This window comes from Chrysochloris asiatica, unplaced genomic scaffold (assembly GCF_000296735.1).
Source record: "Chrysochloris asiatica unplaced genomic scaffold, ChrAsi1.0 scaffold00465, whole genome shotgun sequence".
NCBI classification, from domain to species: Eukaryota; Metazoa; Chordata; class Mammalia; order Afrosoricida; family Chrysochloridae; genus Chrysochloris; species Chrysochloris asiatica.
Genome location: NW_006408983.1, coordinates 1,016,674 through 1,044,504, shown reverse-complemented (window position 1 = coordinate 1,044,504; position 27,831 = coordinate 1,016,674). Strand labels below are relative to the sequence as shown.

Here is a 27,831-nt window from a genome sequence, read left to right as displayed (position 1 = left end):
CAATAGATCTGTTTTGGAAGAAGTGCAGCCAGAGTGCTCCTTGGAGGCCAAGATGGCTAAACTTCATTTCTCATACTTTGGACATATTGTCCAGAGGGAACAGTAGTTGGAGAAGGATGTCATGCTGGGTAAGATGGAGGGTCAGAGAAAAAGAGGAAGACCCTCAACGAGATGGATCAGCCAGCATCATTGATGGCGTCAAGTGTGGCAGTGGTAGTGAGGTTAGCCCAGGATCAGACATTGTTTCCTTCTGCTGTGCATGAGGTCACTATGAGTCGGTTCCAACTTGATGGCACCTGACAACAACCTCTTGAGTACAGCTCAAATTCAACAAATTGCAGCAATTTATCCTCATTTCCTTTGTCAAAATATGTTTTCTTTTTATCTTCTTCTAGTTGAGTTTTGATTATCAAGCCATTGAAGCTAAATCAAATGGGTACTATTTGAAAATTTGGGTGTTCTCGTGCATTTTCTCTCACTTTATATCAGCTCAATGCTTTACTCTCCGCTCTAGCCCTCTGTGTCTATGTCATTGTCCATGGGCTCAGGTAACCCCAGATCTCACCACACTTTAGACCATCCAGCCCTTCCTCTTCTTGCTTTTATCTCCAAGTCAATGGGAGTCTAGTAAACAAGGTTGAACTCAGCCTTTCCCCCTCTTCCACTCACCAGTAGACCAATGTGGTCACCAGGAAGTCTGCATGCATGTTCATGTGTCCCTTTGAGTTTCATTCTTAGAGGGGGTTTTGTCCTGAAGGGACTTGATTGCTTGCCTTGATGATTTCCATTGCTTGTCTTGATGGTATTCTTTTAAATAATTCAAATCACTACCAAGTGCTCTGGAAGAGATCCCATCCCATTAGAGGATCCTGGATAGAGTGGGGAAAAAATGTGGAAAAATCCTTAAAATCATAAAAAAAAAAAAAAAAGGTCAGGTTTACTGGTAGCCAAGGGATTGATGGAACTTCCAAAAGCTATGTCCCTTAGACACTCTTCAGGCCTGGATCTAAACTCACATCCATGGCTCAGTTTTCAGCCAAACAATAGAGAGGTCTTTGTGGCACTGTGGGTTAATGCTCTGGACTGCAAAGTAGGTTTGAATCACAAGGTTGGTGGTTCAAGTTCACCTTGGAAACTCTATATGGGGTCACTATGGATCAGAACTAACTCGATGGCACTTAACAACAACAACATAAGGCTAACAGTAATACTAGTATAGTATTCACATCTTGGGATAATCAACCATTGGAGACCAAAACAACAAAACTCACAAAGATTAGGAAAAAGCGGAATAAATACAAGGAACACAGAGGATGTGGGGTAAGTGATGTTGCATTGAAGAGATTGCAATAAATTAAATGAACCACAATGTGCATGAACTGTTGAATATAAAACTGATAATCTGCTCTCCAAACCTTTGTCAATTCAAAATAAAGAGTTAATTATATGCTTTTGAGATCAAATCTAAAACCAATAAATGCTGTAAACCTTCTTTTTAAAAAAGAGTCTGTGACTAGAATCAGGAAAGCTGGAGCCACGTTGCTGACAGGCTTGCTGAGTGTGACCTGCCCTGCTCTGCATGCTGGGAGTTTTCTAACATTGTTCTCTTCAAATGTGAAATGAGTTCTGCCTCACTGACTGTGAGCACCTGAGGCTTCAGAGGAGAAAGAAGGAGCTGTAAAAATAAAAGCTGTTACTTCTGCAGTCATTGTGTTTTGTTTTGGATTTAATATAGACAATAAAGAAGGGAAAAATAAAACACTGTGTATGTTTGGGTCAAATTGCTTTCTGGTTTAGATTACTCCTCTCAGGCCAAATGTGGCACATGTTTTTTTTTTTGTTGTTTTTTTTTTTTTATTTACACAATTAAGCACCCTACTACCCAGTGTGGCACTGCAGGATAAGTACTAGGTTGCAAAGTCGGTTTTAACTGCAAGGTTGGTGGTTCAAGCTCACCAGCTCCTCCTCAGAAACCCTTGTTGGTGTTGTCAGGTGCCATCGAGTTGGAACTGACCCATAGTGACCCCATGCACAGCAGAAGGAAACAATGTCCCATCCTGGGCCAACCTCACTTACGCTGCCACACTTGAGTCCATCAATGATGCCACATGGCCAACCCTTCTCATTAGGGGTCTTCCCCTTTTTCTCTGACCCTCCACCTTACCCAGTATGACATCCTTCTCCAATGACTGTTCCCTCCGGACAATATGTCCAAAGTATGAGAGACGAAGTTCAGCCATCTTGGCCTCCAAGGAGCACTCTGGCTGTACTTCTTACAAAGCCAATCTATTGGTTCTTTTGGCAGTCCATGGCACTTTTAGTATTCTTCTCCAAGACCACAACTCAAAGGCATCAATTCTTCTACGATCTTCCTTATTCACTGTCCAGCTTTCGCATCCATATGAGGTTATTGAAAATACCATGGCTTGGGTCAGGTGCACTTTAGTCCTCAAGCTGACATCTCTGCTCTTCAATACTTTAAAAAGTTCCTGTGCAGCAGATTTGTCCAATGCAATACGTCTTCTGATCTCTTGACTGCTGCTTCCGCGAGTGTTGATAGTTGATCCAAGAAGAATGAAGTCCTTGACAACTTCAATCTTTTCTCCATTGAAAAGAATGTTGTTTATTGGTCCAGTGGTGAGGATTTTTGTTTTCTTGACATTGAGATGCAATCCATACCGAAGGCTGTGCTCTTTGATCTTCATAAGTAAATATTTCAAGCCCTCTTTGCTTTCAGCAAGCAAGGTTTTATCATCGACATATTGCAGGTTGTTAATGAGTCTTCCTCCAATCCTGATACCACGTTTTTCTTCATAGAACCCAGCTTCTCGTATTATTTGCTCAGCATACAGGTTGAATAAGTATGGTGAAAGAACACAACCTTGTCACACACCTTTCCAAATTTTAAAACACTCAATGTTCCCATGTTTTGTTCAAACAACTGCTTCTTGGTCTAGGTACAGATTTCTCAGAAGTACAATTAAATGTTCTGGAATACTCATACTTCTCAATGTTGTGCATAGCTTGTCATGATCCACACAATCAAAAGCCTTTGCGTAGTCAATAAAGCATAGGTAAACATCCTTCTGGTATTCTCTGCTTTCAGCCAAGATCCATCGGACATCAGCAATGATGTATCTCTCGTTCCACGGCCTCTTCTGAATCCAGCTTGAACCTCTGGAAATTCTCTGTCAATGTATGATTGTAGCCGTTTCTGTATTACCTTGAGCAAAACTTTACTCGCTTGAGATATCAAAGAGATTGTCCGATGATTTCTGCAATCTGTTGGGTCACCTCTCTTTGGAATGGGCACAAATATTGATCTCTTCCCATCAGTCGGCCAGATAGTTGTCTTCCAAATTTCTTGGCAGAGATGAGTGAGTGCCTCTTGTGCCACCTCACTTTCTTGAAAGATTTCAATTTTTATTCCATCAATTCCTGGTGTCTTGTTCTTTGCCAATTCTTTCAATGCACTTTGGACTTCCTCCCAGAGTATCATTGGCTCTTGTTCATATGGTACCTCTTGAAATGGTTGAACATTAATCATATCCTTTTGGTACAATGACTCTGTGTATTCCTTCCATCTTTTCTTGATGCATTCTGCATCATTCAATAATTTGCCCAGAGAATCTTTCAATAATGAAATTTGAGGCTTGAATTTTTTTCTTCAGTTCCCCCAGTTTGAGAAATGCTGACCGTGTTCTTCCCTTTTGGTTTTCTAACTCTAAATCTCTGCATGTTTTATTATAGTATTTGGTTTTATCTTCTCAAGCTGATCTTTGAAATTTTACTTCTTTTGTTGTTGTTGTTAAGTGCCGTCGAGTCGGTTCCGACCCATAGCGACCCTGTACAGGGTTTCCGAGGGTGTAAATCTTTACTTCTTTTAGCTAACTATAATTAAAAATAAAATGTTTACCAACACTAATGTGGAGTCCTGATGTGGTGCTGTAGGTTAATGTACTTGACTGCAAAGTCATTAGAACTTCAAGGTCAGTGGTTCAAGCTTGCTAGCTACTCCTCAGAAACCCTACACTATGCTATGGGTCGAAACTGACTCAATAACACTTAAAAATAACAATAATGTCATTTCTGTGATCATAGCTGGTTCCATGGTAAAATTCCTGCCTTCTCTGCAGAAACATGGGTTTGATTCCTGGTACCTCCAGTGCAGTCATCACTGTTGTCAGTAGCTTCTATGTTGCTGTGATAATTCATTGGTTTCTTTAGAACTTCCAGGCTAAGACAGACTAGAAAAAAAAAAAAAAAAAGTCTGATGATCTATGGCTAATAATCAGTCAATAACACCCCTATTGATTTCATTGTGCATGGAATCAACATGAGTTGACCACCAGCTCAATGAAGCTAATAAAAACATCATTGCAGGTTTTTAAAATTTAAGTGTTAGAATAATGAAATCCATCAAGCAAAATACTCTGGGTCTGTGAAAAATTAAATCCCTTAAGTAAAATGCTTTGTGCCTGTGAAAATATGGATGACAACAAGTATTCAAGATAAATGAATACTCAGGGGTTGCAGGGAGAGAGGAAAGGAGTAAAATTAGGAGGAAATTAACTTTAAAAAATTGAAGAAAATAATTGGTAAAAGTGTGTTCAGGTTATAAAATAAGATCAATACAAAATATTTTTGTAATTTTAGTAGTATGATTCAATATGAGCCAAAATGCATTATGAAAATAAAATGAAATCAAATCAGATTTCTTGGACAAGTGTGTGCCAGGCACTGTGTGACTATGCGTGTTACATGACAGCATCACTGTTACCAATCCCATCCTCTTCTCTTTTCAAACATATAGGCTGAAAATGTGAAGTACATTCCAAGCCTCCTATTATAGTAAGGATTGGTCATATGACCCTACTCTGATCAATAAAATGTGAGGAAATGCTGCTAGAAAGTCTCTGGGGGGTTTTGTTGGTTTTGTTATTCGTTTGTTTTTCTAATAAAAGAAGCACACCTACTAAGAAAGTTCTCATGGTATACCCTTCCCTTTCCGTATTTGACTCTAGTCTGGCATTAAGTTGTGGCAACTGTCTTGAATACATGACATTTCAAACAAGCTAAAGACAATAGAGCAAAAGATAGGGGTTTTCATCACATTGCCAACCCAGTGTTCAACTGCTTTTTCAGAATTTCTTGGTAAATGATGTAATGAAGGTCTGTGTAATTTAAGTCACATTTAGTAGTCTGCCCTGTGGTTTATAGCAAAACCCCATACAAATAATTCTCTGGATTTGTGTTGGAAACAATTAAAAATCAGCCCAGGTTATTATCAAGGAAGAAACAATGTCTACCTCTTCCTCATAAAACCAGGCAAGGCTTTTAGAATAGCAGGTGTTGTAAAGGAAAACTCAGACACAAGGAACATGAGTGGCTGGCTAAACACAAGTATCGAGCCAAATGACATCAGAGCCATGCTGGCAGAAGTTGGCCAAATGGACACAGGAGGTTAAACTAAGGAATCCAGGACAAAGGATTAGGTGGGGGACAGAGCCAAGACAGGATCTGGAACATTAAGAAGTGGTCCCAGGAAAACATATTTGTGTGGCTAAGCCAAGGGGCTAAGCCAAGTTTAGAGGCAGCAACGGAGAATTCGGAAAAGGAAATGAGCTCTGTCAATAAAGTTTTAAGTATCACAATGGCTTTTACATAATAGGCCTAGAACCTCATATGGAGCACCAGTTTTAAAAGATGTTGACATGAACATCATTTTATATATATATATATATGATTTGCAGAATTGAGTCAATATCCTTCCACTTTCTTCCAATAAATTTGGAAGTACATATAATAGTTTACAGTAACTATTTGGTGTTTTTTATATATAAGAATGAATTTAAACCTTGAATGACATAAACCACACTTTGTTCATCTTTATACCCTCAATTCTAGCACAGTGCTAAGCAATAATAGATTTGCAATCTCTTCAAGGGGTGGAAAAGAGCGGTTTTATTGAGTACTTATTAATAACAATCATTATGCAAATAGCTTTCTACACAACTGTTCATTTAATTCACATAAAGTAATTACTATATTTATCCCCATTTTACAGATGAAGAAACTAGGATTTAGGAAAGTAAAGGAAATTTTCCCAAAAGATACAACCAGGAAACGGTTAACTCTTCATCTGAAACCAGATCATCTCCCTCCAGAGAAGAGCTGTCTTCATCATTTAGAGAAGGGCAAGATAATTTTTAAGATAATACTAGAGAACACTGGTATTTCTCTCTTCTTCCTCTCACACACACACACAAAAAGTGGGGCTTTGAGTTCAAAAATCTTCAATGTTCTGTTACCCTTGGGAATAATTGATAGAGCTATGTTTTCAAGAGCCTGGACAGAAAGAAGATAAAGTTGGATATTCCCAAGAGTTGGAAGAAACAAAAATTGGCCAAAAAGTAGAGAAATTATATGAAGGGTCTCTTTAAATGCAGGCAACATCAGTGCGATATCATTGGGCTGAAAGAACAGAGGTGAAAACTGTATCCACCAGGAATCCAGGGCCAGTCCTATCCTCAGGTTCCCTTAAAATTTTCCCATAAAAATCTTAATAATTTGTAGATTACAGGGGAGCAACACCAATGATTAAAGCACCACACCAGGAGTACATGTTGTCTTTGATGTTGTTGTTGTTAGGTGCCATCGAGTGGATACCGACTCTGTAACCCTTTGCACAACAGAATGAAACACTGCCCAGTTCTGGGCCAACTTCACAATTGGTAACCTGCTTTGCCAACTGATGCTGCCACATTGCCTATCCATCTCGTTGGGGATCTTCCTCTTTTCCTCTGACCCCTCCACTTTATCAAATATGATATCCTTCTCCAGCAACTGGTCCTTGCTGACAATATGTCTGAAGTATGAGAGACGAAGTTTGGCACTCTGGCTGTACTTCTTCCACCACAGATCTGTTTGTTCTTCTGGCAGCCCATAGAATTTTCATTATTCCCCTCCAACACCATAACTTAATAGCATCAATTCTTCTATGGTTTTCCTTATTCACTGTACAGCTTTCACATGCATATGAGGTTATCTAAAATACCATGGTTTGGGTCAGGCGCACCTTAGTCCTCAAGCTGACATCTTTGCTCTTCAACACTTTAAAAAGGTCTTGTGCAGCAGACTTGCCTAATGCAATACATCATTTGATTTCTTGACTGCTGCTTCCATAAGTGTTGGTAGTTGATCCAAGAAGAATCAAGTCCTTGACAACTTCAGTCTTTTCTCCATTGATAAGAATTTTGTTTATTGGTCCAGTGGTGAGGATTTTTGTTTTATTTACATTGAGATTCAATCTATACCGAAGGCTGTGATCTTTGATCTTCATCAGTAAATATTTTAAGTCCTCTTCACTTTCAGCAAGCAAGGTTGTATCATCTGCATATTGCAGGTTGTTAATGAGTCTTCCTCCAATCCTGATGCCATATTTTTCTCTATATAACCCAGCTTCTCAGATTATTTGGTCAGCATACAGGATGAAAAAGTATGGTGAAAGAATACACCCCTGTCACACATCTTTCTTAATTTTAAACCATTCAGTGTTCCCTTGTTCTATTCAAACAACTGCCTCTTGGTCCGTGTACAGATTCCTCATGAGTGCAATAAAGTATTGAAGAATACTCATACTTCACAATGCTGTCCATAGCTTGTCATGATGCACACAATCAAAACCTTTGTGTAGTCAATAAAGCACGGTAAACATCTTTCTGATGTTCTCTGCTTTCAGCCAAGATCCATCGGACATCAGCAATGATATCCCTCATTCCAAGTCCTCTTTTGAATCATGCTTGATTCTCTGGAAGTTTTCTGTCAATGTATGCTTGCAGCCATTTCTGCATTACCTTTAGTAAAATTTTACTCACATGGGATATCAAAGATATTGTCCAATGATTTTCACATTCCATTGGGTCACCTCTCTTTGGAATGGGCACAAATATGGATCTCTTCCAATCAGTCGGTCAGATAGTGGTCTTTCAAATTTCTTGACGTAGATGAGTGAGTGCCTCCAGTGTTGCCTCACTTTCTTAAAAGATTTCCATTTTTATTCCATCAGTTCCTGGTGCCTTGTTCTTTGCCAATTCCTTTAATGCACCTTGGACTTCTTCCTTCAGGATTATTGGCTCTTGATCATATGTTACCTCTTGAAATGGTTGAACATCAATCATTTCCTTTTGGTACAATGACTGTGTATTTCTTCCATCTTCTTTTGATGCTTTTTGTATTATTAAATAATTTGCCCAAAGAATCTTTCAATAATGAAAGTCAAGGATTGAATTTTTTCTTCAGTTCCCCCAGCTTGAGAAATGCTGAGTGTGTTCTTCCTTTTTGGTTTTCTGACTCCAGATTTTTGCACATTTTGTTGTAATATTTGACTTTGTCTTCTTGAGCTGCTCTTTGAAATGTTCTATTCAGCTCTTGTACCTCCTCATTTCTTCCATTTGCTTTAGCATCTCTACACTGAAGAGCAAGTTTCAGTGTCTTTTCTGACATCAAGTTTGATCTTTTCCTTCTTTCTTGTCTTCTTAATGTCTTTTTACCTTTTTCATGCATGATGTTCTTCTGGTCGTCAGTCTTTAGTGTTCAATGCATCAAATCTGTTCTTCAGATGATCTCTAAATTCATGTGGGGTATATCCAAGGTCATATTTTGCTCTTGTGGACTTGTTTTCATTTTCTTCAGCTTCAGTTTGAAATTGCATATGAGCAATTTATGGTCTTTTCCACAATCTGCCCCTGGCCTTGTTTTAAATGAAGATATAGAGCTTTTCTATCAGCTCTTTCCACAGATGTAGTCATTTTGATATCTGTGTATTCCATCTGGTGAGGTCGATGTGTATAATCATCTCTTATGCTGTCTATAAAAGGTATTTGAAATGAACAAATCATTGATTTTGTAGAATTCTATTATGTGATGTCCAGAATCATTTCTATCACCAAGGCCATATGTTCCAACTACTGATCCTTTCCTTTTGTTCCCAGCCTTTGCATTCCAATTACCAGTAATGATCAATATATCTGGATTTCATGTTTGATCAATTTCAGATTGAAGAAGTTGGTGGAATTCTTCTATTTCATCCTCACTGGCTTTAGTGGTTGCTGCATAAATTTGAATAATAGTGGTATTAACTTGGTTTCACTTCAGTCTCATGGACATTATCCTGTCACAGACAGTGTTGCACTTCATGACTGACCTGGATATGTTCTTTTTAACAATGAATTCCACACCATTCCTCTTCAATTTGTCATTCCCAGCATAGTAAACCATGTGGTTGTCAGATTCAAAATGGCCAATACCATTTCACCTCACTCATGCCTAAGATATCAATGTTTTTTCATTCCATTTCATCTGGAAGCTCATCTGAAACCTGTCCATCATGGGTGACCCTGCTGGTATTTATAATACCCATGGCATAGATTCCAAAATCACAGCAACTCACAAGCCACTACAGTATGACAAACAATCTTTCAATATCACAAGTCAAGGCTAGAATTTTTTTCTTCAATTCCCTCAGCTTGAGAAATACCAAATGTGTTCTTCTCTTTTGCTTCTCTAACTCCAGGTTACTGTACATTTCATTATAATATTTGACTTGTCTTCCTGAATTTCCCTTGGAAATTATCTGTTCAGCTATTTATCTCGTCACTCTTTCCATTTGCTTTAGTATCTCTATGCTGGAAAGCAAGTTTTAGAGTCTTCTAATAACATTTTTGTCTTTTCCTTCTTTCTTGTCTTCTTAATAACCTTTTCTCTTTCTTCCTGCATGATGTTCTTCATGTCATCACACATTAATGATCAAAGACCAGAAGAGTTGTGGGATGACAACTAGGAAATCAAGAACTATAAGATTATAAATCTGTGGTAGTATTTTACAGCAACAGTATAAAATTAACACACTAGGTGAGTAACAATCACTGTCAGTCCTGACTACATATGGTTGTGACAAGCTCTATTCTCCATTTACCCACCATTAGTTAATTGCATTAGGAGCTCTGGTAGCATAGTGGTTACAAATGGTGCTGCTAATCTCACGTTCAACAGTTAGAAACTACCAGCTTTTCTGCAGGAGAAAGATGAGGCTTTCTGCTCCTGTAAAGATGTACAGCCTCAGAAACACTATGCAGTGTCACTATGTGTCAGAACCAACTCCATGGCACATAACAACAACAACAGTGATATACATCGAGTCCTGGTTGATGTAATCACCCTTCATTTTGTATAAAATTCTTCTAAGCATTTGATAGTCTAAATATCTCTATAAATTTATCAATTCATCATTTATTATCACACTTGCATGCTGATATAGTCATCTCCATTTTTACATAACACCAATTGTCACACAATGACCTGCTGTTGGAACTTAACCATGATGGTAAGCGAGGAGTTGTTGTTGTTATTAAGTGTCATCTGAGTTCTGAGTTGTAGAGACCCTGTATTGGGTTTCCAAGGAGCATATGGTGAGTTTGAACCACAAACCTTGTAGTTCAAACTGACCTTGCGGGCCAGTGCTTATCCTACAGTGCCACACCAGGACTCCAAGTGAGGAGTAAGTGTAGTAAACATATTTAATTCTATCCCATTAGCACATAAAGGGAACCAAAAAATAGTAATTCAGTCCTTCATAGCCATTGTTTAAAAATCAATTAATTAAATACTATGATTTGCTTTACTAAGCATGTTGAAGGATTGCACACACAAAGTGTACATATATTTTTCCTTTGTGATTAAAATATTCTAAAAAGGAAATAATCTGTCTGTCATTAGGGGAGATAATGAATTATTACAGAAGCAAAATTGAGCAAAGATAGCCTAAACTTTAGTTGAGCAAAATGGTGAATATAAATAAAATTCCCTTAACTGAAAATTTCTGTCATATTTTATTCTATTTATAAAAACTTAAAATTTTTAAAGGCAATAATAATTAATGGATTGATATATTTACACTGTTTGCAGAGTTTTAGACTATCAAATGCTTAGAAGGCTTCTGTATAAGATCTAAATTATAGGCTTTCAGAGAAAATATTAGAAACTATTCCAGCATGAAAAAACACAAAAGAATGTTTGTCTAGTCTTGCTGTTGTATTGCAGTTTTAAGTTTAGAAACACCAGGTGCTAATTCACTGATTATGGGTAACCATGAGCTGCCATGAGTCAATAAGCAGTTTCAAGTCATCTTGTGGAACCCGTGTGTTTGCTCAGCATGCTCTACAGAGTTCAGACATATTCATAGGATTAAGCTGTTAGTAATTAAAACTAACTTTTCACAAATTAAAATGTCATGATGATACAAGGGTTCTGATGAATACAAGATAATGAGAGACATTACAACTTAACTACTGATTGAACTAATTAGAAAAAGTTTCAGTAAGATTTTACTTGGATAAAATGGTGCTGGTGATCAGAGTCTTGGCTTCCAGAGACACAAAAGATTAGTTAGAGTCTCTAATTATACAGATTACCCTTCAGTTCTTGGGTCTGGGAACATAACTAAATTAGAAAGGAAAAGAAAAAGGAAGGAATCAAATAAAGTAATGATAAGAGAATAAGAAAAAGACTACTAGGAGACAAATATAAGCATTGAGAAGAATGTCTAGCAGGACATATGTTAGCTCAACAAGAAACCAGAGAAGAATAATCCTTAGGAGACAAGGAAGAAAGTCATAGTTTGTATCTGACTTCTGCCAGCAATTATTTACATTGAAATTCACAATGCACTGCATTCCATTGGAATTGAATTGTATCCCTCATATTATTTTGCATACTGTCTATCCCATAGTAATATGCAATAAATTGCTATTAAATGAATGATTGAAGGACTATTGAAGATAAATTACAACAGAAAGAATGAAATGGAGCAAAGTAGCAATATTTAGGTCTGAAAACTCTATTCCTATCCAATATAGGAAATCTTCAAACCCAAAATTATGGCAACAAGGAAAATAATCACTGTCTAAAAGATGATTTCAATAACTTCATATGCATTTGAAAGTTGGACAATGAATAAGGAAGACCATTTATGAATTGATGCATTTTAGTTATGGTGTTGGAGACCAATATTAAAAGCACCATGGATTGCCAAAAGAACAAACAAATCTGTGTTCGAAGAAGTACAACCAAAATAATCCTTGGAAGCCAGAATGGCCAGACATCGTCTCTCATACTATCAGGAGGGATCAGTCCCTGAAGAAGCTTATCATGTTTGGTAAAGTGGATTGTCGGAGAAAAAGAGGAAGACCTCCCAAATAGATGGATTGGCACAGTGGCAGCAGCAATGGGCTCAAATATAGCAATGATTGTGAGGTTGGTGCAGGACTGAGCAGTGTTTCTTTCAGTTGTGTGTAGCATCACTATGAATCGGACCAACTCAATAGCACCTAATTGCAACAACAAAAGAATTTCACTTGATTCATTAATGCAATGAGAAGTCCTCAGTATCAGAGCCCTAATACTATGACCATTTGTACTAAAGAATGGTATGTGAAATGCAAAGATTCTAAGGTGTATCAATATTAAAACCTTGAATTACAAACAGTAGTACCAACTCATCTTTGCAACTTTAATGCTTTTTTTCTCTTTTGACATTTTGGATAACAAATAGTCTAATTTCTTAGTGTAGTATTTAGCATTAGTTGAAATTGTATCAAAATATTAAATATTCTTACCTGTCTCACAATAGCTCTTGCAATTTCATGAAACATTTGAATCAGGTCATGTTGCAGAAAAGAGTGTGGCTATAAACGAAATCAAAAAGGAAGAACATACTCAGCATTTCTCAAGCTGGGGTAACTGAAGAAAAAATTCAAGGCACAAATTTTGTTACTGAAAGATTCTCTAGGCAAATTATTGAATGATGCAGAAAGCATCATAAGAAGATGGATAGAATACACAGAGTCACTGTACCAAAAGGAAATGGTTGATGTTCAACCATTTCAAGAGGTAGCAGATGATCAAGAGCCAATGATCCTGAAGGAGGAAATCCAAGGTGCATTGAAGGAATTGGCAAAGAATAAGGCACCAAGAATTGGTGGAATAAAAATATAAATATTTCAAGAAAGTGAGGTGGCACAGTAGGCACTCACTCATCTCTGTCAAGACATTTGGAAGACCACTATCTGGCCGACTGATTGGAAGACATCCATATTTGCGCCCATTCCAAAGAGAGGTACCCCACCAGATTGTGGAAATCATCAGACAATCTCTTTGATATCCCATACAGTAAAGTTTTACTAAAGGTAATACAGAAACAGCTGCAAGCATACATTGGCAGAGAACTTCCAGAGGTTAAAGCATAATTCAGAAGAGGCCATGGAACAAGGACTATCGTTACTGATGTCTGATGGATCTTGGCTAAAAGCAGAGAATATTAGAAAGATGTTTACCTGTGCTTTATTGACTATGCAAAGGCTTTCAATTGTGTGGATCATGACAAGATATGGGCAACATTGCAAAATATGAATATTCCTGAACACTTAATTGTGCTCATGAGGAATCTGTACCTGAAGCAAGAGGCAGTTGTTCGAACAGAATATGGGGACACTGAATGGTTTAAAATCAAGAAAGATGTGTGACAAGGTTGTATTCTTTCACCATACTTATTCAACCTATATGCTGAGCAAATAATCCTTGAAGCTGGGTTATATGAAGAAAAACGTGGCATCAGGATTGGAGGAAGACTCATTAACAACCTGTGATATGCAGGTGATACAACCTTGCTTGCTGAAAGTGAAGAGGACTTAAAATACTTACTAATGAAGATCAAAGAGCACAGCCTTCGGTATGGATTACATCTCAATGTAAACAAAACAAAAATCCTCACCACTGGACCAATAACAAAATTCTTCTCAATGGAGAAAAGATTGAGGTTGCCAAGGACTTCATTCTTCTTGGATCAACTATCAACACTCACGGAAGCAGCAGTCAAGAAATCAAATGACATATTGCGTTAGACAGATCTGCTGCACAAGACCTTTTTAAAGTGTTGAAGAACAAAGATGTCAGCTTGAGGACTAAGGTGCGCCTGACCCAAACCATGGTATTTTCAATAACCTCATATGCATGCAAAAGCTAGACAGTGAATATGGAAAACCATAGAAGAACTGATGCTTTTGAGTTATGGTGTTGGAGGAGAATATGGAAAGTGCCATGGGCTGCCCATAGAATCAACAGATCTGTGTTGGAAGAAGTGGAGCCAGAGTGCTCCTTGGAGGCCAGATGGCCAAACTTTGTCTCTCATACTTTGGACACATTGTCAGGAGGGACCAGTCACTTATAAAAGGATATCATGTTTGGTAAGGTGGAGGGTCAGAGAAAAAGAAGAAACCCCTAACCAGATGGATTGGCAAAGTGGCAGCATCGATGGACTCAAGCGTGGCAACAGTGGTGAGGTTGGCCCAGGATCAGGCAGTGTTTCGTTCTGCTGTGCATAAGGTCGCTATGGGTTGATACCAACTCGATGACACCTAACAACAACAGCATTAACTAAAACAACCATTCCAAATGGAATTTCAATTTAACTGTATTGAAAAATCTCTCCTAGGTGAAGTTTGAACATTCAATAACTGATAAATTTTGAAATCTGTGAACTAAATATTGATATTAGAAATATGATGTCATTTTATTTCTTAATTAGATGATGCTGTGATACAGTCACATTATAATTACTTATATGTGTCATTAAAATATTTCAAAAGCTAGAACTGGGAGTTTTCACATATATTATTATACTTTTAAAAATGAACACAGCCAAAATTGCGAAGTCAGAGTTCCAATATTCTTAGCTTTGGGCAAACATTTCATTTCTCTGGTAGTCAGTTATGTAAAAGCAAGCATCATAGTAATTTTCTTGCTTACTTCACAAAATATGAGACACAATTAAGCAAAACAATACATGCAAAATCCCTTTAAAATGAAAATTATTTTCAAAAGCAATAAATGTTTATTTTAATTAATCTTGAAATGTCATAATGTTTATATATCTGTTCCCAGTGTTGATGTTGTTAAGTACTGTCTAGTCATTCTGTCTCAGAGTGACCGTGTATATCTGCATAAGGGTTCTAAGGAGCAGCTGGTGGATTTGAACCACCATTTTTGTGGTTAGCAGTCTAGTGCTTATTCTATAGAACCACATTAGCCAAGGAGTGAATGCAGTGGACTGAAAAGTCTGTTTGAACCACAAATGCAGCAGTACAAGCTTACCAGCTGTTCTTCAGAAACTCTATACAAGGTTGCTATGCGCCAGAACCAACTTGATAGCACTTAACAACAACAACAACAACAGTAGCCAAAGAAAAATGTGTAAATGCACAGATGTGAGCTATATCTTTGTGTTCTTAGAAAAAAGCCACTAAAATATAGTACGTAGTGTAAGTATTATCCTTCTTTGCATCTATTTTTTTCTCTAATAAAATAATTCTAATTTTGGACAAGGGGAAATTAAAATTATGGAAATTACAGAATATGAATCTAACAGACTAGATTAATAAAGTTTGGAAGTAAGAACAAGAAAAGATTACTGTCTGAAATTTTATCATGTAAAAAAAAAAAAAAAAAAGAACTACATTCATTATCTGCATCATTGACCCACCCTATGAGATTTTGGCTAAGAGCAAAGTGTATGTCAAATCTAATCAAGAAAACTGAATGATGAAAGTAATAAAATATCCAGTAGTTTTGTAATATGTCTTGCATGAGGTAACAGTAACTAATTTTTAGAAGAAAGCAATAAAATGTCTAAATTTTTCCAGCAATGAGGAGAAAATAATTCCTTCGAGCAGACATAAATATCCTTCGAGCAGAATTTCCTAGCACCTACATTACCATGGACTGGTAAGATTCCTGGACCTCTTCCCATACAGACTAATTGAAAAACTGGGATACCAATAGGAAACATATCTGTAAGAATACTGTTTACACATGCATACTTCAGGAAAGATCTTTTTGATGATATAACCTGATCAGAAGAACAAATCACATATCAGTACATGCCTTCTTAGTTTCCTCATTAACATTGAAGTCATAAAAAAGATTTTTAAATGTTTTTTATTAATCAAAGAACTGTCTGAATCTCCCTTCTCTGCTATAGGACAGTTATTCTTGAGTTTTAGTGTCTGCAAAAACAACCTTATGAGTTGCTAGTAAATTTGTGGGGTTACTGATGAATATTCAGTATATCATGGACTACCAGAAGAACAAACAATTCAGTCTTGGAAGAAGTACAGCCAGAATGTTCCTTAGAAGCAAGAATGGTGAGACTGTCTTACTTACTTTGTTGTCAGGATGGACCAGTCCCTTGAAAAGGATATCAAGCTTGGTGGTAGAGTGTCAGCAAAAAAGAAGAAGACCCTTTATGAGATGAATTACTATAGTGGCTGTAGCAATTGGCTGAAACATGGCAACAATGTTTGAGGCACAAGACCAAGCAGTGTTTCATTCCCTTGTACATAGGGTCTCTATGATTCAAAACTGACTCTACTGCAACTAACAATAGCAAATACAAATTTCCAGGCCACAACTAGATTTTCCTTCAAGGTTTTCAGATGAACAAATTGGGCTTAAACTTTGTAACTTACTGTCCCTGGAAGAAAAGGTAACTTCAAGCAACTGGATCTGCAGAATCATGATCAATTTCAGTCTGTGCCCCCTGTAAGAAAGTATCGCCCTCTACAAAGCCCATGTGTGCAGCCAGGTGACCTTTCTTTCTTTGTCTGCTATTTCATCTTAACAATTTAATTTATATAGCAGAGATTAAATTACCCAGGATTGTATAGAGCAAATTGGGTGACAAATAAAATGGGAACTGGTTTGAATATCCTTTTTAAAACCATTTTTTAAGTAAATGCAGCTAAGAAGTAAAATGTTTTAAGCAAAAATAATTTTAACTACTCTTAAAATTTTTGCAGTTGAAATTTTTGCAATGCACATACCAATGCTTTATGAGACAGGAACAGAATAGGAAACTAATAGGAAGCAAAGTGATTTACAGGGTCTTTGAAAGATTTTATTTCTATTTAGGGTTTCCTCTCAAGTTTCAAGTTGAGTGCTATAAGATTTTATAACTTAAAACAGGAAGAAAGGCTGGACTGTTTCTTCAATATAGTTGCTTGCTTGCTTCAGTAAAAATGACTGTACATTGGAAACTTAATCAAATATCCAAGATACAGTTTCTCACTTTTCTCTCCCTGAGAGAGATTGCTATGCTACAGTTACTCCCAAAGGATATGGGAAAAATATAGACATGCAGGGAAAGAATCATACCTGGTAGTAGATACAGGTGTAATTAAATGGCAAGCGAATACCCCCTGCTTTTTGCCACAAGACTTCTCTATAATTACATTGTGGGATACCTGTGGGAACCTACTCAGTAATTTTAAGACACCACCTGAAAGCTAGCAAGAAGAAATTTATATATGTACCCACATAGACTCAAAAATACATGAACACACACCCCTCGGTTACTGGCAAGCATCCAAGTCAGGCTGTGTTGCAAAATTCCAAGGGGATCATTCACATGGACAAAAATATGAATGAAGCTCCGTGGGACACTTGAACTGTCAAACATAATACTATGCTTTTTGCTGGAGATACAGGATGATGAGGACAATGATGATGATAGTTGATGATGACCAAAATTAGTGCATACATAGAATATGACCATCATTTTACCTACCTTATAAAGAAGGACCAAGTGGAACATCTTATTAAATATTGAATACCTTGAAGAGTCTTTGCTAGTAACCATTATTGCCCATTCAAAGCAAATGATAAATGGAAAGTGATAATGATGATTTTTTTTATATGAGAGTGAAATAAGTATGCATGGACAAAGTATGCAAGTAAATATTGTAACTTAATCTAGTATTAATAAATTTACTTCAGAATTTGTTCTATTTTCTATTTGAGAGTTTATAGGGCTATTACTCCACACGTCTGTCAGTTTGTCATACTGTGGAGACTTGCATATTGCTGTGATTCTAGAAGCTACTCCACTGGTGTTTCAAATGCCTCTGTTTGACAAATTTCAGTAGTGCTTCCAGACAAAGAACAAACTAGGAAGAAGGAATATGGGGAAGACTAGTGACGGATTAGCCACTGAAATCTTACGAGTAACAGTGAAATGTTCTGTGATATAGTGCTGGAAAATGAACCCCTTGGGTTGAAGGCTTTCAAAATACCATGAAGGAAGAACTGCCTACTTAAAGCAGTGTCAACCTTAATAACATGGGTGTAGCAAAGTTTTCAGTACCCTCATATGCAGATGGGGTATGACTCACAATGAAAAAAATTAAACATTGCAAATGTCCATTAATTATGGGAAAGAGGAATCCACAAAGCATATTTCTAGGAAAACTGGAAGTCACCAAAAATGAAGTGTAACAAATAAAGACCAATATCCTAGACTCCTGGTGTGGCACTGTAGGATAAACACTATGGTGGGTGTTTCAAACCCATCATTTGCACCTTGGAAAGCCTACACAGGATTGCTATGAGTCAGAACCAACTTTACAGCACTAAACAACATCCTAGACATTAGTGAACTGAAATGAAGAGGTACTGGCCAGTTAAATTTGACAGTCATATGGTTTCCTATTCAGGGAATGACAAATTTAAGAGGAATGGTTTCACAATCATTGTCAAAGAACATTTCAAGATCTATCTTGAAATACAATGCTATCTGTGGTAGGACAATATCTAGACACCTACAAGAAGACCAGTTAATACAACTGTTATTCAAATTACACACCCACAACCAAAGCTAATGATGAAGAAATTGAAGAATTCTACCAACTTCTTCAATATGAAATTGATCAAACATGCAATCAAGATGTATTGATAATTATTGGTGATTCTAATATGTAAGTTTTAAACAAAGAAAGTTATAAAATATGAACTTGGTGATAGATACAATGTTGGAGATCACATAATAGAATTTTGCAAGAGCAATGATTTCTTCATTACAAATACTATTTTTAAACAACATAAATGATGACTATACACGTGGACCTTACCAGATGGAACACACAGGATTCAAACTCACTACATCTGTGGGTAGAGACAATGAAGAAATTCAATATCATCAGGCAAACCAAAGACAGAGGCTAACTGGAACAGACAATTAACTGCTCATATGTGAGATCAAGTTGAAACTGAAGAAAATTAAAATAAGTCCAGTAGAGCCAAATACAACCTGAAGTGTATCTCATCTGAATTTAGAGACTGTCTCAAGAACAGATTGGACTCGTTGAACAGTAATGACTGAGCACCAGACAAGTTTGGAATGACATCAAGAACATTGTACATGAAGAAGGCAAAAGGTCATTAAAAATAAAGAAAAGATAAAAATGAATATTAAATGAAACTCTAAAATATTCTCTTGAACATAAAGTAGCTAAAATTAACAAAGAAATGGTAAACTAGAAGAGTTGCACAGAAAATTCCAAAAGACAGTTCAAAATAAAGTATTATATGGAAATGTATAAATGTCAGGAGTCAAAAACAACAAAAGAGAAGAACACACTCAGCATTTCTCAAGCTGAAATGACTGAAGAAAAAAATCAAGGCTCAACTTGCAATATTAAAAGAATTCTATGGGCAAAATATTGAATGGCAAAGGAAACATCAAAAGAAAATGAAAAACTACACATAGTCACTAAACAAAAACCCAATGTTCGACTATTTCCGGAGTAGCATATGATCAAAATCAATTGACAGTGAAGAAAGAAGACCAAGCTGCATGGAAGTTGTGAAAAACAAGTCTCCAGGAATGGACAGAATATCAACTGAAATGTTTCAGCAAATTGATGCAGCACTAGAAACACTCATTAGTTAGTCTATGCCAAGAAATTTGGAAGACAAGATAAGTTAACCACAATGAATACAAACATTTTAACATTTAATTGATACAAAGAGTCTTGGTGTACACCTTAGCAATAATAATTTCTGCACTAGGTAAAACTCAGAGACCATTAAAATTATCTTAACAAAATAGTCACAACTCTAGATATCTATATAAAATTCTTTCCAACTTACTACAAAACATAGCCACCATTCTTCAGGTTTCATTTCAAACCACCCTCTCAATCTGTAAAATTATTCTAATTTCTGTATATGAAAAGAAACTTTAGTCTTAATTGCTTTTACTCTTTAAACAAAAAACATTTGTTGTTTTTTAATTCTCATGTGATCTTTTAAAATACTTTCTTTATAATAAAAATTTAAAGTGCATTTTGTTGAAATCCTCTTTCCACAATTCCCCCATTCTTACACATGTAGAGGCATTGAACAATTTATCACAGAAGATCATTTACTTCAATATTGAGAATAAGAGAAAATAGTATTACAATGCACGATATTGGTGTGCTACCTTAATGACTAGTCCTGAAATAATTATGCCTGTTTTTAACAGCAAATCATTTGACCATTCCTTCCAGGCAATGTCAAAATTTGTCTTGATATTAGATCATTGCCAAAGGCCCCAGGACCTAAATAAATATTCCTATGTTAATGAGAAGTATCTGTCATATTGTGACAAATTATCTCTGTCTGTATACTTATAAAAGAACAACTTTTTCAAATGTTACTCTAAAGTCTGTATAGGCAAATTAATGGAGAAAAGGACTTCACCCAAAGCTGCCACCTCTTTAGTAATGGCAAGAAATCAAAATGAACTTTTACAACTTCATAAATTGATTTCAGCTGTATTCACCCCTACTAAATGTAAATACTCAACTCTTACTGGCTTGAATACTTAGAAAAGTGAAGATAAATGGTATTTTAAGGATGATAAGCTGAAAATTTATACTTCAGTTTTGTTCAAAGACTTTGTACCCTATAATTCTGTCTTCTTTCTTGGCTAAGACATAGCTATATTATTTTAGTCATTGCACGCTAGAAAGTCAAATGCTAGAATTTTGGCTTTAAGAAGTTGTTTTAGTTTGCTAAGTGTAATGATCCTATATTTAATCCCTGCTGGTTGAGACAGAATCTTGGGTGGGAGAGTGGAGCCCTGACTCATGAAATCTGTAGGAGTCATGAAGAAGAGAGGCTTGCTCTAACCTGGAAAAGAGATAGATGCTCAGATGCTGTATAAGAAGCAAAGCTCAGAAAGTGGAAAAAGCAATTACTTACCTGCAATACGTTGGGCAAATTGTTAAAAAGAGCTTGACCAGCACTCACTTTGTATTTGACACCTCTTACTGTGCCATTTTTGCTTAAAATGTTGACTCTTCTTGTGCCAAAGCTCTTCTCACTGGCAGCCCTTGCTAGCACCAGCAAGTTATCCTGGTCATTCTCATGCTCGTCACTTTCTGATCCTATGTGGCCATTCTGCTGCCCATCAGACTCACTTAGTCCATCTATCCCACAGATACTGGCACACTCTGAGTCAAGAGAGCCTGAAGGCTGCCCATCATCATACACCTCCTTCAGAACTCGCCCGCTGTGAGACGATGCAATCCGAAATCGGACTCTGCGTGGCCTGTCATTTTCCGGCTTCATCTCCCTTTTTAACATGATCACACCTACCCTCATGAGCACTTTACATCATTCTGGATCCAGGATTATTGCTATAGTCCACTGGCCACATATCAATATCAGAGCTCAATTCTAGTGACAGCAGCACTCATATGAAACGAACATTGAAAGAAAAGAAGATTCCCAAGAACTAACTGCGCATCTCTGCTATTAATAATGAATGTATGTGTGCTATGGTTACCTTTAAACTAAAACCTGCAAAATGATCCCAGCCTTTAAATATTAAATGGCCATGGGGGACTCCTTAACAGGACAGGTGCAAGAAAGTGGCATACAATGAACAGAATATAAGTATGTGGCAAGGAAATGACAGACTTGAGGCTGAAAGGCAGTGGTGAGTGTTGAAAAGGATCTTAGCAGCAGGAACAAATTAATCTTCCAGGGTTGTTGTTGTTAATGTTGTCGTGTCGGTTCCAACCCATAGTGACCCTGTATAGAGTTTCCAAGGAGCAGCTGTGAGCTTGAACCACTGACCTTGCAGGGTAAGCCAAAATTATAATGTGGAATGGAAATGAAGTGTGTAGGATTGGGGATGTTATAATGTCCTTACAGTACATATTTATTCTTCCTTTCCCTTTCATTTTTATTACTACGTAATCCTGGTGTGGTACTGTAGGATAAACACTGGGCCAAAAGGTCAGTTTGAACTGCAAGGTCAATGGTTCAAACTCACCAGCTGCTCCTCAGCTGGTTGTTGTTAGGTGCTATTGGGTTGGTACTGACTCATAGCGACATTATGCACAGAAGAATGAAACACTGCCCGATACTTGGCCAACCACACTACTGTTGCCACACTCAAGCCCATCGATGCGGCCAATAGGCCAATCCATCTCATTGGGGACCTTCCTCTTTTTCTCTGACTTTACCAAACATGATATTTTTCTCCAGAAACTGGTCCCTCCTGACAATATGACCGACGTATGAGTGACGAAGTTTGGCCATCCTGGCCTCCAAGGAGCAGTCTGGCTGCACTTCTTACAACAGATCTGTTGGTTCTTTTGGCAGCCCATGGCACTTTCCATATTCTCCTCCAACACCATAACTCAAAGGCATCATTTCTTCTACGGTCTTCCTTATTCATTGTCCAGCTTTTGCATGCATATGAGGTTATTGAAAATACCATGGCCTGGGTCAGGCGCAACTTAGTCCTCAAGCTGACATCTTTGCTCTTCAACACTTTAAAAAAGTCTTGTGCAGCAGATTTGCCAAACGCAATACCCCATTTGATTTCTTGATTGCTGCTTCCATAAGTGTTGATAGTTGATCCAAGAAGAATGAAGTCCTTGACAACTTCAATCTTTTCTCCACTGATTCACTATGAATCAGAACTGACTCAAGAGCACTTAACAAGTATCTCATACAACAAAACATTTGCATTTCAATATTTTTCACACATACCAAGAATGTTGTTTATTGGTCCAGTGGTGAGGATTTTTGTTTTCTTGACATTGAGATGTAATCCATATGGAAGGCTGTGTTCTATGATCTTCATCAGTAAATGTTTTAAGTCCTCTTTACTTTCAGTAAGCAAGGTTGTATCATCTGCATATGGCAGGTTGTTAATGAGTCTTCCTCCAATCCTGACGTCACGATTTTCTTCATAGAATCCAGCTTCTCGGATTATTTGCTCAGCATATAGGTTGAATAAGTATGGTGAAAGAATACAACCTTGTCACACACCTTTCTTAATTTTAAAACATTCGGTGTTCCCATGTTCTGTTCGAACAACTGCTTCTTGGTCCAGGTACAGATTCCTTATGAGTAAAATTAAATGTTCCGGAATACTCATACTTCGCAATGTTGTCCATAGCTTGTCATGATCCACACAATCGAAAGCCTTTGTGTAGTAAATAAAGCGTAGGTAAACATCTTTCTGATATTCTCTGCTTTCAGCCAAGATCCATCAGACTTCAGCAATAATATCCCTCGTGCCACGGCCTCTTCTGAATCCAGCTTGAACCTCTGGAAGTTCTCTGTCAATGTAAACCCTATCCAGGGTCACTATGAATCAGAACTGACTCAGCAGTACTTAACAAGTATCTCATATAACAAAACATTTGCTATTTCAATATTTTTCACACATACAATTATTCAGAGACATTGACTATGTTCACCTTGCTGTTCAACCATCACCACTATTCACACAAACTCAGTGCACGGCAAGCAATAAGTAACCCTTTCACTTTCCAAAGGAATTCCTTTTAAAGGGCTATGAATAGAGCTATCAATATTGGTGCTTGTTAAATCATCAGTTAGTAAATCTACATTAAATAGCATGAAGTTTCAACCTATGTATTCATACTGAAGTAATTTTGCTAATGAACATTATGATAGACTGCGAAGAGATAGAACTTTTACTGTCCCACTTTTGCTAATGGGAAGCATTGCTCCTTTTACCATAGGGAAAGGGTTTGGAAAGGAAACATATGAACACTGAGGGAAGAATGGGAAGTCCTCCAAGCCAGCCAAACCAGTCAAACAATCCAGGTGATCAGAGTTGATAAATATATCCAAATTACCCATACACACAGAAGGGTCCTCTTTATGCTCGAGTGTATTTTCTATCGCTCTGGCGAGCATCCAGGAAATGGCCTAAGGCATGCAGCCATCTTGAAATGTATACCGTAGTGAGTGCTCCAAGCCGTAGGCTGCTGAACTGCATATGGCATTGTAAGTATATTAATGCTCATTGCATCTATGGGACTGTTGTTGTTGTTGTTAAGTGCCGTCGAGTCGGTTCCGACCCATAGCGACCCTGTACAGGATTTCCAAGGCTGTAAACCTCTACCGGAGCAGAAAGCCTCATCTTTCTCCCACGGAGCAGCTGGTAGTTTCGAACTGCTGACCTTGAGGTTCGCAGCTCGATTAGTAACCACTATGCTACCAGAGCTCCTTTAACGGACATAATTTATATTTATTTTAAAATACACGGGAAAAGTTTAAAATAAAAATCATAGATAATTTCCTTATGGATGTTAACAACACTGACTTTTTCCTTCCAGTGTGTGTGGCAGAGACTGGCTGTTCTTGTTGTTAAGTACTGTGGAGTCAGTTCCGACTCATAGTGACCCTACACAGGGTTTCCGAGGCTGTAAATCTTAAGGAAAGCAGAAAGCCTCATCTTTCTCCCGCGAAATGGCTGGTAGTGTCAAACTGTTGACCTTGAGGTTAGCAGCCCGATTAGTAACCACTACGCTACCAGAGTTCCTTCGAGACTGGCCAGATAGTCTCAAAATGGCATGTCCCAAGTTTTTTGCATTTAAGGGGAAAGAGAGCAAGGGTTTAGTGTTTCCCAGTGGAATATGAATAAAAGTGTTATGGCAGTGATGGTTCAAAGCATTTTAGACAAAGAGTACTTGTTCTTGCTAGTTCGCTTCCCTCTTCACATTCCGTCTACCAGAGCAATCTTAACGCAAAATACTGAGGGTTTCCGGGTCACGGGAAATCTCATACCCGCTATGAACTTACATTGGACTATGTTGAGTCCGAAGTAAACCTTTAATGTACAATGAAATAGAGATTGAAATTTAGAAATTCTTTATTAAAGCAGCTGACATTACTTTATCTAACAAGCTGGAGGATAAGTCCAGAGTATTGCTACAGAATCATAAACTTTTACTAACCAAAAAAATTTTAATGTGAAGCTATATGTCTCAGCACATCTGCCATATAGGTCTATACACTTCTGAAAGCGGGGTTTACATTTCTACAACCCTTCCTCAAAGAATTTTGTGCTCTTCAATTTACAACACATTAAAATGGCAGTCTTGGCATCCTCGCGGAACTCTATATATTCCTTTAAAATGTTCTTTGAGTTTTGAGAACCAAAAAAACAAAACAAAACAAAACAAAATGTCTGAAGGAGCAAGATCAGTACTGTAGGGTGAATGGGGTAAGGTTCCAATAAAATTCTCCTAGAACATTGTTTCTCATATTTGAAGAGTGAGCAGGTGCATTGTCCTGATGGGAAGCATTTCTCAGTGTAATGTTCCCGACCTTTTCCTCAATCAGTAATGCAATTTTCAGTTTTCTTAAAGCTTCTTCATGTTGTTGTTGTTGTTAAATGCTGTTGAGTCAGTTCCGACCCATAGTGACCCTCTAGAGGGTTTCCAAGGAGTGACTGCTGAGCTTGAACCACCAACCTTCCAGTTCTAACTGACTTTGCAATCTAGCGCATTAACCCACAGTGCCACACCAGGACTCCCCCATAATTGTCCTGTGTCCTTTGAGAAAATCTATCAAAATTATCCCTTTATAGGAGTCCTAGTATAGTGCTTTGGGGTCAAGCACTGGACTTTAAGGTCGAGTTGAATCACAAGATAAGCAGTTCAAATTCACCAGCTGTTCTTTGGAAACCCTATACTGGTAGCTATGAGTTGGAACTGACTCAACAACACTTAACTACAGAAATACTAAAATGCAGTCATCATCTTCTTCAGAAGAGCTCTGGTAGCGTAGTGGTTACGAATCGGGCTGCGAACCTTAAGGTCAGCGGTTCGAAACTACCAGCCGCTTCGCGGCAGAAAGATGAGGTTTTCTACTCCCGTAAAGATTTACACCCTCGGAAACCCTGTACAGGGTCGCTATGGGTCGGACCCGACTCGATGGCACTTAACAACAACAACAACAATCTTCTTCAGAGCTTATCACTCTTCCTTAAATTTAGTTGTGCAGATCCCCTATGAAGTCAATATTTGGATGGAATTTTTCTTTTTTAAGGCTAAGGGAACTAAGGAGACCTAGTATGCGGTTGTAGGATAAGGTTGACAATTTAAACCCATCAGCCAGATCCAACTCCAAGTCACTTAACAACAACAAGAATACTAGGACAAGTGAACTGGTGAGAGAACTTGCCTGCAGCCATCCACCAATCAGTTATTGTTGTTATTGTTAAGTGCTGTTGAGTCACTTCCAACTCATAATGATCTTGTATAGGGTTTCCCAGCAGCCAGTGAGCTTGAACCACTGCCTTGCAGTTCAAACCAACTTTGCAGTGCAGTGCATTAACCCACAGCACCACACCTCAGGAACATGTTTAAATAATTTTTGTGTACAATAAATTCATGCATGTATGAACTGGAAACTAGGTAACAATGTTTTTTAACTTACCTTAGTATGTTCTCATATATAGCATCATAATACAACTATTTAGAATTTTGTTTTTTTCATACAATATTACACGTTGAGATATTACCACTTCTATATTCCTCAAAAATATGAAACTGATGATTATATTAAAATTTCTTTTAATCATTATACTGTATATTATTAAATATTTAAATACTAAATGCTGTACTGAGCATTCTTGGTCACAGATATGTGCACATTTATCTGATTAGTTCTGTAATATAATTTTTGAGGTGATAAAAATAATGGAGTAAACTTTTGGAAATTTTAAAGCTCCTGGTTCAAGCTTCAAATTGTATTTAGGAAAATTTTTACACTTTACACTTTTACTACTATGTGCACACATTTTACTGCACTTTTGCCAAAGTTGAGTATAATCAATTTACTCATTTTGTCATTTTGCAAAGTTGAAAAGAATTGTTTCACTGGTATTATGGTTTCTAAATTGAAACACTGCTGGCAATTTTTATTATGAATATTTCATGTCAAACTCTCACTGAAGAGAAAGATAGAGAAGAAGAAAAATCTCTAACCCATGGCTAATCATATTGGCAAGTCAACAAAGAGAATTCTATTTAGTATCAAAAAGAAAGAAAGGGAGGTAAAAACAAGAGGGATATATATAAGGAGATTGATTCATCACCAAAGGAAAATATATGAAATAGACCTAGATGGAATCATAAAGTTGCTTTAATCAGTAACATAAAACAGTACACTCGTATAGTCAAAATATATAACAAGAGAAGTTAAATGAAGAAATTCGTTTGTTCAGACAAAAAGAAAAATAATACAGTTTTATGTTCAGATCACATCTTAATGGCTAGAGAGGGTATGGGCATGTCTCAGTTATTTTTTGCTTTCATATTTATTCTTAACTGCCCATTTAATCTGCTTCAGCTCTATCTTAAATTATTTTCAGTTGGAGGCAGTCAGTAGCAGCATAAGGCAGTTTTTTTTTTTAGTTTTTTATTGTGACTTGAGTAAGGGCTTACAGTGCATATCATCAGTTTTACATTCAACAAATCTTATACTTCATTTCACCTCAATAATTAAAATCCACTCAATGTGATATCACTTATCCCACTTCTTCCTTCTGTTTCTTCTTTCCATTCCTCCTTCTTCCACAACGCTTCTGAATTTTTGTCCCTGGGTAAATACTGCCCT

The 27,831-nt window shown here is 37.2% G+C and overlaps 1 protein-coding gene across 1 annotated transcript in view; it reads right to left on the bottom strand.

Moving 5' to 3' along the window:
* Positions 1 to 21,537, bottom strand: part of GRXCR1 (glutaredoxin, cysteine rich 1) — a gene marked incomplete at its 3' end in the record, with an annotated part of 151,662 nt that extends 130,125 nt beyond the window's left edge. Inside the window, exon 1 of the mRNA XM_006877301.1 lies at positions 21,136 to 21,537. Coding sequence (XP_006877363.1) covers positions 21,136 to 21,537 — 402 coding nt within the window. The remainder of the gene's footprint in view (positions 1 to 21,135) is intronic.
* Positions 21,538 to 27,831: the final 6,294 nt, after the last annotated feature.